Below are 12,269 nucleotides of genomic sequence, written 5' to 3'. Positions count from 1 at the left end.
CCTGCACAACCATCTCCGCCTGGCCTGCATGTCCCTCCGCCACTGCGTTGTTGTTCTAGGCACCCTGGCACCCCCAGTGGAAAGGCCCAGACCATTTTTTGGCCAGGGATTCCCAAGCCACGCCGTGGAAATTTCCCGTTATCGCAGCCAGATTCAGGGCCGGAATGTCAATAAATCTCCTTGAAGATAGAATTGGGACTGGCCTGTTTCAGGTCCATCACTTACTCCGTAATCACACCCACATCTCGATGTGCTCGTCGACACACGGGGGTGATGGCTGCGTTGTCTGGGCGTCAATAGCCCTGCAAGCCATGGTTACACAACTGGGGGCGGCTGCGGAATCCCCCGGGGAGTTTCCTCGCTGCATGCGAAGATTTTTTGACAACTCGGTCGGACAGGTGGGCCGCAGAGTGACACAAAATCCGACGGGAGGGATGCATTACAACTCTATGTAGGCAAAAGGAGGGTGGGGGGGGGTAAGATGTCTCTGAGGGAAGAGGAGACTTGACCGCTCACCAGGTGCGAATCAGAAAATCAATTGGCTTGTCCCGCCTTCGATGTGAGGGATATGGAAATGAATGGGTTGCCAGAAGCTGACGAGACAGGCTTGTTGGCCGACATCGCCATCCAGACCAACTTCCCATTTGAGCCAGATGTGCTGTGATCCCGCATTGCCCTATTCGAACACATTCGAACACATTCGGCAGGCCAGCATCTGACTGGCCGTCTGGACACTGGCTGTCACATCGAGAACGCTCAGCTTTCTTTCATCACAACTCCGCTGCATCTTGGCCCAGACCCCAGAACGTCAGCACGGAGTCACTTGATCTCGAGGAGAGGCCGAGGCTGGATGTCGCGAGAGATGCTTCGTTGGCGTGGGAATGCTCGACCCAGTCTGTGTCCGAGCGGACATTTGTAATCCCCACGTCGTGGAGGAACGTGACGTGTGCCGTCTCCTCATCTGCTGCGTCCGACCAGTCGGAAACGAAAGCGATACTACGTCAAGCCAGACTCAACAAATCCCCGTCTGCAGAGCCATCCGGCTTGAGCCAGCAACCGCAACCCTTTACGACTAGGGGCTTGCTTAGGTTGCAAAGAGTCATGAAAGACCCTCAGCTTCTCCATGGTTGTATCACCCAGCCATCACCACCTGCATGCCACCTTACTCTGCTGGGATCCGAAAATGAGGGTTGCGGGCAACGGCCCTTGTCGCGACCGATTTGATGTAGACATTCGTTTTACGTAGATGCCGCCCGCACCTTGCTTGCAGGAGTCGTGCCACACAATCCGTCACGGTGGCGATCCCTTTGAATGGCGACTTGATGGAGGTGTGCTTTTGACGCGCGGTGACCTGTCAGCCAACCATGCCTGATTATCATCGAGAACTATATAACTGGAGTAACATCTCACGGATGACAAAAATACTTATTCGTGCCCAAGGCCACCAATATGCTTTCATTTCGGAACTGCGCCGTCAACGGAAGCGTCGGCTAAGCGCCATTCCCGTCGGGTCACGAGACGCCAGGGTGCGATTCAAACGGCGCGCATCTGAGCCAAGTAATTAAGATCCGGGGTCAGGCCTGCTTTTGGAACATTGTGGCGCGCGTTAATCAAAGCCGAAAGTGGCGCTCAGGACTGCATGACGCGCTGACCGTGTCAGGTGCCTACTCTCTCAACGCCCATGTCTGGTCAGCGACGTGGTTCAGATGATCTGGAAAGGGGGCAGATCGTCACAATGCTTCCGGGTAAATAATACACCTCCGGGACAAGCCACATCTTTTGTTGTGTATAGCAGGCAGGTGAATCGACGATCGAACTATTGCATGATTCGATCATTAAGAACCGGCCAGTACAAGTCTTCGCGCATATGACAAGGACATTCTTTCCAGATATTGTATACACAAGAAACCGGTCTTTGTGCTAAACGCCGGGGGTGGAAGCCGGCTAGAAAAGCATCAGTGATGTTGGATTGAATATATGTTGGTTGAGTTCCCAGGCGGGATGCCTTCGACTCCGAGCTGGATATCAAGCTTCCATTCGATTTGGACACGTAACAGGTCACCGTCGCCGGGGATGAGTATTTGAGGCCGAGTTATTTGTTGCCTGCTTCGTGATGCAGCATAATTGTGGCAACCAATCGTCTTTTGTTGGTGCTCACACCTTACGCCAGACATCTCTGTAATCTGCCCATTTGCGGAATCCTGTACAGAAAAGGGTCAGTGGCGTTCTTTAACGAGGGATCGGATTGGCTTACCGAGAGACACGAAGGTATTCTCGTCTGACCTGATTCCATCGACAAACATCCCAACCATCCCTTTCTCGTTCAGCAATTGACGGCATGACTGAAGCAGCCTTGTTGTTACAGAATCCCGACGGTTTGCCATGTCCGGGTCATCGTCTAAAAAAATGGTTAGCATCGTGGTTTGGCTTTCGCGGGATGTACAACCTTTGATGCAAATGCAAGATACTCCCCCAATCCTTTGCCCAATTGCTACCGGCCAGGGAATATCCGTCGCACATGGGCTCCCATTGTCCGGAATATACGTTATCGCCGCGGCTACCAGGTTTTCTCCTTCGAAGCCGATAATGATATCGCCCATGTGACAACTGTCCACCGTCCTGGCATACTGATCATACCATCCAAAGCAGAGTTTTCTCTCAGACTCCCTACTTGCCATGTCAATGACCTGCTGTGCATCAGTGATTTGACACGCCCTGAAGGTCATCCCCGCAGAAGCCAGAGTTGGTATCGGAGAGTCGGCGAATCGCAAAAACCAGTCAGAAACAGGCCGTCCTCTCCCCGCGCTCGGCTCACCAAGCTTCCACCCCCGATTCTCAAACCATTTTGGGTTGCTGACGGGAGCGGGGAGTCCGTACAACAGTCGCGGAAATGTGCTTCCAACCTGAATTCGACCCACACCACGAATCTTGCTCAGCTTGCTGTAGCTTTCATCATGGAGAGTTCTCCCGATCCCCCGATCCCGAAAACTTTCTCGTACGATTATGACTGCGATCGACCCGATGAGGCGATCCCCGCTGCTGTCGGCAAAGGTGGTAAATGTGGCGCAGAATCCGACGATTTTGCCGTCAGATGGATTTCGCACAACATGATGCATTGCATATCCATCACGCTTTAGTAGTGGTCCAAGTGCAGACCGACTCAGGTGAAATTGGGCTGGGAGACACGCCTGCCACAACATGTGAATCTCGACAAGGTCCCGCTCATAGTCCCAAGGCTGGATAGGCCATGCCTGCCGGGGAGGTAGGGTGCTGGTCGGAGTCGTCGTGGAGCCGGTTGAGCCTTGTTGTTCTGTCATCAGAAGGGCTGCGATGGTCTCCAGGTCTGTTGGCGAATATCCGGGAGACTGTAACATGGTTTGAAACCCATATTCTTGGACTTCGTGATCCGGGAGTTTGCAGCATGCCACCATAATCATTGGGCGGTCTTCGCATACTTCTCGGACAACGTCAGCAAGCTCTAGTTGGTAAGCTCCTTCTGTCGATGAAAACCCGGTCAGCAGGAAGATGACCGTTCTAGCCCTTTTGATGAATGCCACATGGACGCCAGTAATGCCACGATCTTTGATGTATGGAACGTGACGAATCCAGGGATGCACTCGAGCCAGAGCCTGGCCGAGGGGCTCGAAGGGGTCGCTAGTTTCAGCTGATGTCGGGCTGAAAGGGATGATTGCCGGCGTCAGAAGAAGTACCAAATCCCCGTCACTCAAGATCTTTCCCAAAGGAACTGAGTCTTGGTGATCCCACAACAGAGCCGCGGCAGAGGTTTGAATCGCAGTGAGGCGCGTACTTGACATGGTCTGCGACTGTGTTGACATTGCTGCTGGAAGTCACATGGCCGAGCCATGAACCAACGAGATTGAAACCGATTAAGCGGAAGGCTATTGCCTGGGCAGCTGCGTCCCTTATCACTTGTGCCCAGCCCACCTACCCGGCAACTGGGGCTTGCTGGGTGTCTCAGTGAGGATTTGAGGTGTCTGTCTCTAGGACGAGGTGGCTCTGTTACCTATCAGCCGGAGCTTGTCGAAAGGGCGCCAGAGGGTTAGCGTGTAGCAGCGAACCTCGTCTGCGATTGGGGTCTCACTAGCGGAAGAGATGAGGTGAGGAGGAAATGAGGGATAGGGATCCCCGCGGACGGGATGAAATCGAGCAGACTGGCAGGCGGTCTGCGGATCGAGTCAAGTTGACGGCGACGAGTAGGTATGGCGTAGTCTGGGGGTGTCCCGTGGTTTTGCCCGGCCAGATACATGTAGAGATCAGAAATGGGTTAGATGAGTGGGGGTAGATGGGACGAAGCGTCCAGCGGCCATTGGCATCAGCATCAGCCGCTGCTGCGATGCAATGATGCACTGGGGTATGGTGAACCTGTGGTGACCAGGGTGCGCAAGGATCTGGTACCGGTACTCGGCCACAGTGACGACCGGCCGGGGCCCGGCGGCAACAGGCTCTCAAGGATGGAAATACGGGTACCCGGGGGGGCACTATGATGGAGTTTTCTCATGCGTGAGGTTGACCGAGGGTTACACAAGACGCACGTCGGCAGGCAAAAGGCGAGGCTATTGGCAAGGGAGGGGGAGCCGGACCACAGGCGCAGTGACACCTCCAACTCAATGGCGCCGGAGACCTTGGAACGGTGAGCACAGGTAGACGCTGAGTGTCGATGCAAATTTGATTGGGAAGTGGAACCTTTTTTCTTCTTTCTTCTTTCTTTTTCTCAACACCTCCCGCTCGCGCTGGTTGAAGCCATCATCTTGCGAGATGGATCCAAATGAGATTCGGGCGCAGCGCTTCGGCTTGCCAAATACCCCGACAGCGTGCGTCTTCTCCACCCCGTGCGAAAACCCCAACGGGCGGCCATTCCAAGTCGAGAAGAATCCATTCTACTTGGGCATCGTGCTTCAATTCGTGGGGGTTGGTGCTGGCGAACCTGGGCTTGACTGGCCAGGGATGTTGTCCCGGGGCAGGCAGGTTGAGGGCAACGTCGCATGGTCGGCGGGCATTTGTGCTGCGTGGAATGAGTCGGGAAAATAAGACGCTGTCATTCGATTATTATTGTGCGCCCAGGAGCAGCAGTCGCGTGCAAATAAATCAGGGATGGGAGGGATTCTAGCAAGATGCGTTGATTAAGCCGTAGTCTGAGTCTGGGGAAGAGACAAGATCTAGAACGGTGAATGTCTTGAGCTCAACACTGGTGCGAAAGGGCAGGAGTGAGCAGCGTTTGTATCCTGGGCAGGAAGGAGCGGCCAGTCGGTCCGTCGGTGTGCAATGCTGTGACAACGCAGGCTGTCTGTTCCATCACCTCGCACAGTGCAAGAACGCATTAGAATCCATGTTTTTTTTCTCCCGCGCCCGTTCTTGCAGTCCAGTTTAGGTTGACGATGACGAGGGCATGATGATCCCACATGTCAGTTAGGCCGCCCGCGAGGTGGCTACCCGTCTAGGCATGTTGGCCCGTAGCCCATCATCCAATAACGTGGCCGGCTTTGTGGGTTATTGATGGGGCATTCTGGGGTAAATTCTAGACTCTAGAAAGACCACGAGCACACATCTCGAGCCACGAGATCGTCGTTGAATTAGACCGCTGTCCCGCCGCTGTTGCTTGTTTGTGCCAATGCTCCGTCGGTTGCGCGATGACTACGAAGAATCGCTTCAGGGGGCTTAGTGATGTTGCAGCGGGTGTCCGCAGTGGGTACCTACGCTGGCCAAGTTGGTGGCTTTAGCGGGCTCAGCGGGCTTGGTGCTTGTGTTTTAGCGGCTTAGTGCCCTGGATCTAGGGGCTTGGTGGGTGATTCCGACTGCCCCGCTAAACCTCCGAAAGACGCGTCTTGGCTCCGTGAGACGCGTCCCGGAAACGTCCCACCTATTCACGCCCGCGCCGACTCCTCCCCTCCGTCTCTTCGGCCCCGTGACTCGGTCAATCGGCGAGGGAACTACAGGCAACTCCAGCGGCATTTTACCGCCTCCAACTTCTTTTGCCTCTGCCTGACTGCCCTATTGCTGTATTGAATGCGCGTGGCGCAAGAACGTCATGGCTCCCGCTCATGATGAGATACGCCTACTCGTTCGCGATGTTGTCGAGGGTGAGTTCATAGCATCTTCATATCAGTCCACCTAACCCTTGCTAAATGAATCCACAGCTTCAAAACTCCCGACCAAATCTCGCACCTCGGATATCAAACCTATCGTGGCCAGTCTAACTTCACTCTCCTATGAATGGGGTGTCCTTCCCGACACTCTCGACGACTTGATCAACCTCGTCACTACGCCGAGTCACCTGGACCAAGCCAGTCTCGCGGCTATTACGAGGAATCTCTACCCTGCTGCACCAGTGTCTCATGAAGTTGTCCTTCGGGTCGTCTCCTGTCTTGGCCACGGCAAGATCAAGCCATCCCTGCCTCTGCAAGCAACACTGTTGAGATGGCTCATCATGGTTTACCATGCCCTCAAAGCTCCCCAAATTCTCTCGCAAGCGTATCCCGTTCTCTTCAATCTTCTTGATACCGCTGCAACTCGGTAGGTTCGGGTAACTTCTTCTTCAGCGCATGCCTAACCGCTTTATAGACCAAACCTCAGTCATCTCCTCGCGCTTGTGACTCGGCGCAAACACGTTCGGCCGTTCAGGATACAGGCACTGTTAGTCCCCCCACTCCGCGCATTTGATCCATACACGCTGACACTCCAACAAGTCTTAATCTTTCAAGACAGACAGGAAATGATCCTTGTTTAATTGGTCTCCTAAGGGTTTTCAAGGACTACTATCCCGAAGTTATCGTCGGGGAAGCCGTGCGAGGCAGGGCATCTGCTTTCAAGCACCCAGACCCCCAATGGCGTGAACGGCTAGATGAAATCCAAGAAGCGCATCTACAACAATCCGAAGACAGCCTCACTCGACCACGGGATGGTTTCCGAGTTCATCGACCCCTCACCCGAAGTCAACGCAACAAACTCATCCCCCTCGTCCATACATCCCATGCAACCGAGGTACGTGTCCACGAAGTGAACAAAGACATCAGACTGACATCTGCAGGATTCGGTGACCCTGGAAGAGATTGAAGATACCACTGGTTTCGTCCGGAATCTGGAAAAGATTGAGCTACCGAATCAGCTCGTGGCTGTCTTGGCCGATCCTCTCCTGCAGAAACTGATTTTATTACGACCCAGTGACGAGGCGGACCAGCGGATAGCCAATTGGCTCAACTCGGCGCTCCAGGATGTCATCGACGGTGATGCTGAAGAGGCCATGCTTTTTGATGTCTTGGATATCCTCAGGGATTATGTCGTGTCGTCTAAGGTACACATATGCCTGTCATCGTGCACTCACTAAAGCTCTACTAACCAGACCAGAAACTACCTCCGCTCATACTAAACTTCTTTGCTCGCTTTCTTCCTTTGTGGAATGGCTCTGGTCGACGGGATTCTATGTTCGAAATCCTCTCCTATTCTCCCTTCCTCGACTTCCAAGGTGAGTACTGGCACATATCTGCTCAGGGCTCGCTAACCTCCCCCTAGAGCTGTACCAGCACATTTTCCAACCCTTGGAAAATGCAACGCTTGACAATACACCAGAATCCCAGCTGGCTCTTCTTTCTTTGTACAATAATCTACTTCACCACTGGACCAGCATACTCCAGTCAAACGACGACGTGCCTGGAAATGCCACTGGGATTGTCACCGCGCTCATAAGCCATGTTAACCCGCTTGCTCTCACGCTCGCCCAAACCTCCCCAACCATATCTACCCGCTCAGCGATACTCGAGTTCTACGAGCAAAATGTCCGTCTCGTCTCTCATGATATCCTAAAACAGTACATCTGCATAGAACTTCCTCCCCCTGCGCTCGTCTACATTCTACTCTTTAGCAGTTCGCTCGCCGTCGTCTCACGCATGTGCAGCATACTCGCGTGCTACCGGAAGGGCTTCGATATTGCCATGCAGACCAAGGCACGCCACAATTCAAGCAACCGTATTGATACCGCGTCGTACAATAGGACGTACGTCGATCTCTACAATGGCTTCCTCATGGATGTTTGCAATTGCTTTTGGCGGGGACGCGCCTTCACGGACAACGACACCAACGCGCTTGGGTGTATGGTTCCGCGATCCTTGGTCCCCGCTCTCACCACATATGTCTCATCAGTAGACAAGACCTTTTCCCTTGATTCGATTTTCGGTCTGTCATACTCGCCTGTACTCTGTTTGCAGAGTATCCGAGTGGTGCGAGAACTCGAGGACGCTGGGATGGAGAGGGACCAGTCAATCAGAACTCGACACGCCGGGCCAGTGACGCAGAACAGCCTGGCTCGTCTACCCGGCTCTGGCGGGATAAACCTCAGCTGGAAAGACTACCGCGTCGATGTGTTGGCAACACTGAGTGCCAATGAACTTCCGGGAATTACCGAACTCCTCAAAAACACGATGAAGGTTGTGAGGAGCCTGATGGAAGGCAGGGCAACCCAAAGTTCGACGCAATGAGTCTACTAGGATCGCATCTGACGCGATGATACAATGTTGCGTTGTAGAATAGAAATGCTTATCTAGGACTTGTCTAGTTGAAGTGGACAATAGCCTGTGTCCCCTTGGTTGAAATACAGGGTATCAAGTACAGATGTATGAATGGAAAGCCAAACATCAAATCCAAAATAAACCAATGCGCGATATCCTGTCCTTACCGCTACATGAAGTGTTGAAACAGGTCAAACGCCGCAGAATCCAGGGTTGAGGACTGTTTTCCGCCAAATTGAACGCCAGAATGACTTTCCCTCGTCATTGATTTCGTCCTCGTAAGAGCATCTTAAGATAAAATGGACGCCGAAAATGCAGTTGAGTGCCGCCCCCGTTTAGACTCCCGACCAAAATGAAGAAAGGAAGTGCACGTCCAGCACCTCGTACACACATCCCTAAAAGACTGAGGGTATTGTTAAGAAATCCTCAATGGAGTCAGTTCCCACTTCGATGCCACGTCGTTGCTTAAACCTCTCGCTGCTTGGACTCATCGCCATAGCCGCCCACCTGCATGCCACCGAAGCCATAAGTCTTGCCTTCGGGGTTTCTGTTCATGGCGGTTCGCGGGCCTCGAGCCTTGAGATCTTCCCTCAGCCAAGTGAGGACAAGCTCGCCGAGGCGGCTGTTGCCTGTCGCTCCAACAGTGCCGTCAATGGTGGCGAGCATCTTGTCGGCCTCATCCCACTCCTTGACAGTGCCGAGATGCATGTGGGCGAGATGAGTGGGCCAGCCAGCGAGGTTATCCAAGATATGGGTGGCGTAGACGATGGTGCACTCGCGAATCTCAGTCTCGCGCTTCAACCAGCCGAGGAATTCGGCACGGCTCAGGACATCGAGGTCAACAGTAATCTCGTCAAGGAAAAGGACAGTCCAAGGTCGCAGCAGACCCATCGCCAACTGGACGCGGCGACGCTCGCCGTCAGACACAGCGTGCATGCGCCAGTTGGTGTCAATGTCAAGCATCAAGACAAGCTCCTCGCGACGCTCCGGGTACGCGTTGCCGCCGACGGAGGCCAGCAGCTCATTGACACCAATGTCGGTGCGGACGATGGGGTTCAGGACCCATTCGAGGCCAAGGTAGGTGACGCCCTCCAGGCTCTCTTTGAAGGGATCGACACCGCAGATGGAGATGGAGTCACTGGGGGCAAGGCGCTTGCCGGCGAGGAGACGGAGGAGTGTCGTCTTGCCTGCTCCATTCGCACCGATAAGGAGAGTCCGAGAACGAGGAGGAAGATCCAAGCGGATGTTGCGGATTCCGGTTGAATAGTCGGGGAACGTGTAAGTCAAGCCCTTGACTTCAACGCGAGGAGGTTTCTGGGGGGCCATTGTGAATGAAAGTGGCGAAGAGTTGGCGAACGAGGAATGGGTTTGCTGGTTGCTGGACGATTCCTGGGAGTGTTTCTAACGATATGTGAGTCGAGGGCCACGAGAGTATTCTTCGACGCGGTGAGTAGGTACCTACCTAGAAGCCCTTCTTGAATAAAATGGTGATCTGATCAGTAGAGCAAACGTCTAAGAAATGGATTTTCCCTCAATTAATAAGACGGGCTACGACCTGTGGTGAAGCTGATGGCGGGGCACCACACGGCGACCCCGCTATGATTCAGTGACTTCACCGCCCAATCCTGGCACGTCACCACTGAAAACTCTTATCGGGTGCCCTGTAGCGATCCCCCACTCCACTATCCCGTCCAGAAGAGGAAGCCGGTCCGGGGCGCTTTCGGCGGGGTGCGGCCATTCGCATGCCGACCACCAGCCACTCTACGCCAGAATTTCGCGTGCGACGCGGGACCGGCTTCTCCAACGCGTCTGCGGCCAAGTTGCAAGTCAACTATTTCGACTCCACGACGACAACGTCAATTCTACAACACACGCATCACCACCCAATCTGCGGCCCCATCGCCGCTGCCAAGATGGTCGCCCTCGAAGATGTCGCCGGGAGCTTGCTCCAAAAGCCTTCGTACGTTTTCCTTGACTCCCTGCGAATGCGAATGGCTTCGTCTGACCGATCCTAGCGATACCGCCCACCAGGTGCCCTCCCGAGCTCCCTCCTCCTACAAGCCCCTCGACTCTTTCGCCCTCGAAAAGCAGCGAAGCTACAAGCAGCAATTTGGCGACATGTACTTCCTGCGCCTCACCAAGATCAAGCCCGCTGTTGACGAGGTTGCTGCCGCATCATGGAGCGATACCGTCATCGCCGGCGAGACGGCGAAGCGGGTCCCGCGTGTCCTCGATGTGCGCCAGGGAGAACTGTGCTGGGTTACGGGAACAGTTTACATGGATATGTCTCTCAAGCCCAGCATTCTGGAGGATGTGTCTAAAGACGTGAGCTCCCCTCCACGATGGGCCCCGGGTCGTTAGTTGATAGCTAACTTGGCATGAAGCGCTGGATATCTGCCCCCATCTCGACCCACAAGTACTTCTCCGAAGACGGCTCCGATCAAACCATGCTTGAAGACGAATCGGGTCGCATCCGCTTAGTCGGAGATATGCTGAAGACAATCCACCTCGTGACAGGCTGCATCATCGCCGTCATGGGAACCGAAAACGCCAATGGCGAGCTCGAAGTCATCGATGTCAAGTTCCCCGACCTGTGCCCGCAACCCGAGCGCTGGACCCTATCAAAACCTGCCGCTTCGAACGGAACCACAAAGAGGGAGGTCAAGGATGAAGACGAGGACATGGCTGACGCCCCGACTAAGTCGAGTGGCAACAAGAAGATTGCCATCGTGTCCGGCTTGTCCTTCTCCGGCAACGATGCCTCCCATGCACTCGACCTCGACATCCTCGTTGAATACCTACTTGGCGAGGCTCTAACTCCTGCTGCGCAGACCGAAATCTCCCAGATCAGCCGGCTCATCATCGCGGGCAATTCAATCTCCACAACCGACCGCAAGCCAGACGCCGCCACGGATGAAAAGAAGGCCAACAAGAAGTACGGTTACGATGCGAACTCCTACAATCCGCTCCCCTCACAGCTGTTCGATAACTTCCTGGCCGAGCTCCTCCCTTCCATGCCTGTGACACTCCTCCCCGGCGCCGAGGACCCGGCCAACGCCAGTTATCCCCAACAACCCATCCACGCAGCTATGTTTCCCTCGGCCAGAGCATACTCGAAGGGCCCATCGAGTCCTGCTAACCAACCTGGCTGGTTTGATGCCGTCACAAACCCCTGGGAAGGCGAGGTAGATGGATGGAGGATCCTGGGTACAGGCGGCCAAAACGTGGATGACGTCTTCAAGTATGTGGACAGTGATGATCGCCTCGGCATGATGGAAGCTATGTGCCGCTGGCGGTGCTCTGCTCCAACTGCCCCCGACACGTTATGTAAGTCATCGTAATGTTTTATCTTCGGCCCAAGTCACTAATCTGGACATCTTAGGGAGTTACCCGTTCCAGGATGATGACCCATTCGTTATGAAAGCCTGCCCGCATCTTTACTTTGTTGGCTGCCAACCGCATTTCTCAACCAAGGTGATCCAAGGTCTCGACGGCCAAGAAGTGAGGCTCATCACGGTACCCTCATTCGCGGAATCCAGAGAGCTGGTGATTGTGGACACGGAGACGCTCGAGGTGGAAAAGGTCAAAATATCGGCAGCATGATGAGCGTGGAGTACTAGGTGAACCATTTGGAAGGAAAAGACAACATAATACCCCCCAATGTATAGTTAATTACCAAGCTGAATGTGTTATGAGAATAGGCAATGCCCGCCATGTGATAATACTCCTTGCCAATGCCCCTTTCTGCCC

General features: G+C 54.2%; 4 protein-coding genes across 4 annotated transcripts; 2 read left to right on the top strand and 2 right to left on the bottom strand.

Moving 5' to 3' along the window:
- Positions 1-2,154: 2,154 nt before the first annotated feature.
- Positions 2,155-3,815, bottom strand: BGZ61DRAFT_345380 (uncharacterized protein; the record flags this gene model as incomplete). The annotated part of the gene is made up of 3 exons (XM_046239783.1): positions 2,155-2,201; positions 2,255-2,398; positions 2,447-3,815. 3 exons carry the CDS (start codon positions 3,813-3,815, stop codon positions 2,155-2,157), a joined length of 1,560 nt encoding a protein of 519 aa, XP_046108206.1.
- A 1,994-nt stretch (positions 3,816-5,809) lies between these two features.
- On the top strand, positions 5,810-8,737 carry BGZ61DRAFT_159074 (Mis6-domain-containing protein). The gene is made up of 7 exons (XM_046237447.1): positions 5,810-6,098; positions 6,156-6,531; positions 6,580-6,651; positions 6,705-6,999; positions 7,046-7,309; positions 7,363-7,480; positions 7,528-8,737. The coding sequence occupies exons 1-7, from the start codon at positions 6,047-6,049 to the stop codon at positions 8,487-8,489; spliced, it is 2,139 nt and encodes a 712-aa protein (XP_046108205.1). The 5' UTR covers positions 5,810-6,046; the 3' UTR covers positions 8,490-8,737.
- Positions 8,737-10,040, bottom strand: BGZ61DRAFT_159065 (P-loop containing nucleoside triphosphate hydrolase protein). The gene is made up of 2 exons (XM_046237446.1): positions 9,978-10,040; positions 8,737-9,920 (listed from the first exon to the last, which is right to left on the bottom strand). Exon 2 carries the CDS (start codon positions 9,843-9,845, stop codon positions 8,985-8,987), a length of 861 nt encoding a protein of 286 aa, XP_046108204.1. The 5' UTR covers positions 9,846-9,920; positions 9,978-10,040; the 3' UTR covers positions 8,737-8,984.
- Positions 10,041-10,432: 392 nt separating this feature from the next.
- Positions 10,433-12,122, top strand: BGZ61DRAFT_345085 (DNA polymerase alpha/epsilon subunit B-domain-containing protein; the record flags this gene model as incomplete). Its single annotated transcript, XM_046239756.1, has 4 exons — positions 10,433-10,479; positions 10,535-10,844; positions 10,904-11,846; positions 11,902-12,122. The coding sequence occupies 4 exons, from the start codon at positions 10,433-10,435 to the stop codon at positions 12,120-12,122; spliced, it is 1,521 nt and encodes a 506-aa protein (XP_046108203.1).
- Between the last annotated feature and the right edge of the window lie 147 nt (positions 12,123-12,269).

This window comes from Ilyonectria robusta, assembly GCF_021365365.1.
Source record: "Ilyonectria robusta strain PMI_751 chromosome Unknown BGZ61scaffold_4, whole genome shotgun sequence".
Lineage (NCBI taxonomy): Eukaryota > Fungi > Ascomycota > Sordariomycetes > Hypocreales > Nectriaceae > Ilyonectria > Ilyonectria robusta.
Note: the sequence above shows the minus strand (reverse complement) of the source record. Positions and strands in the feature narration are given on the sequence as shown.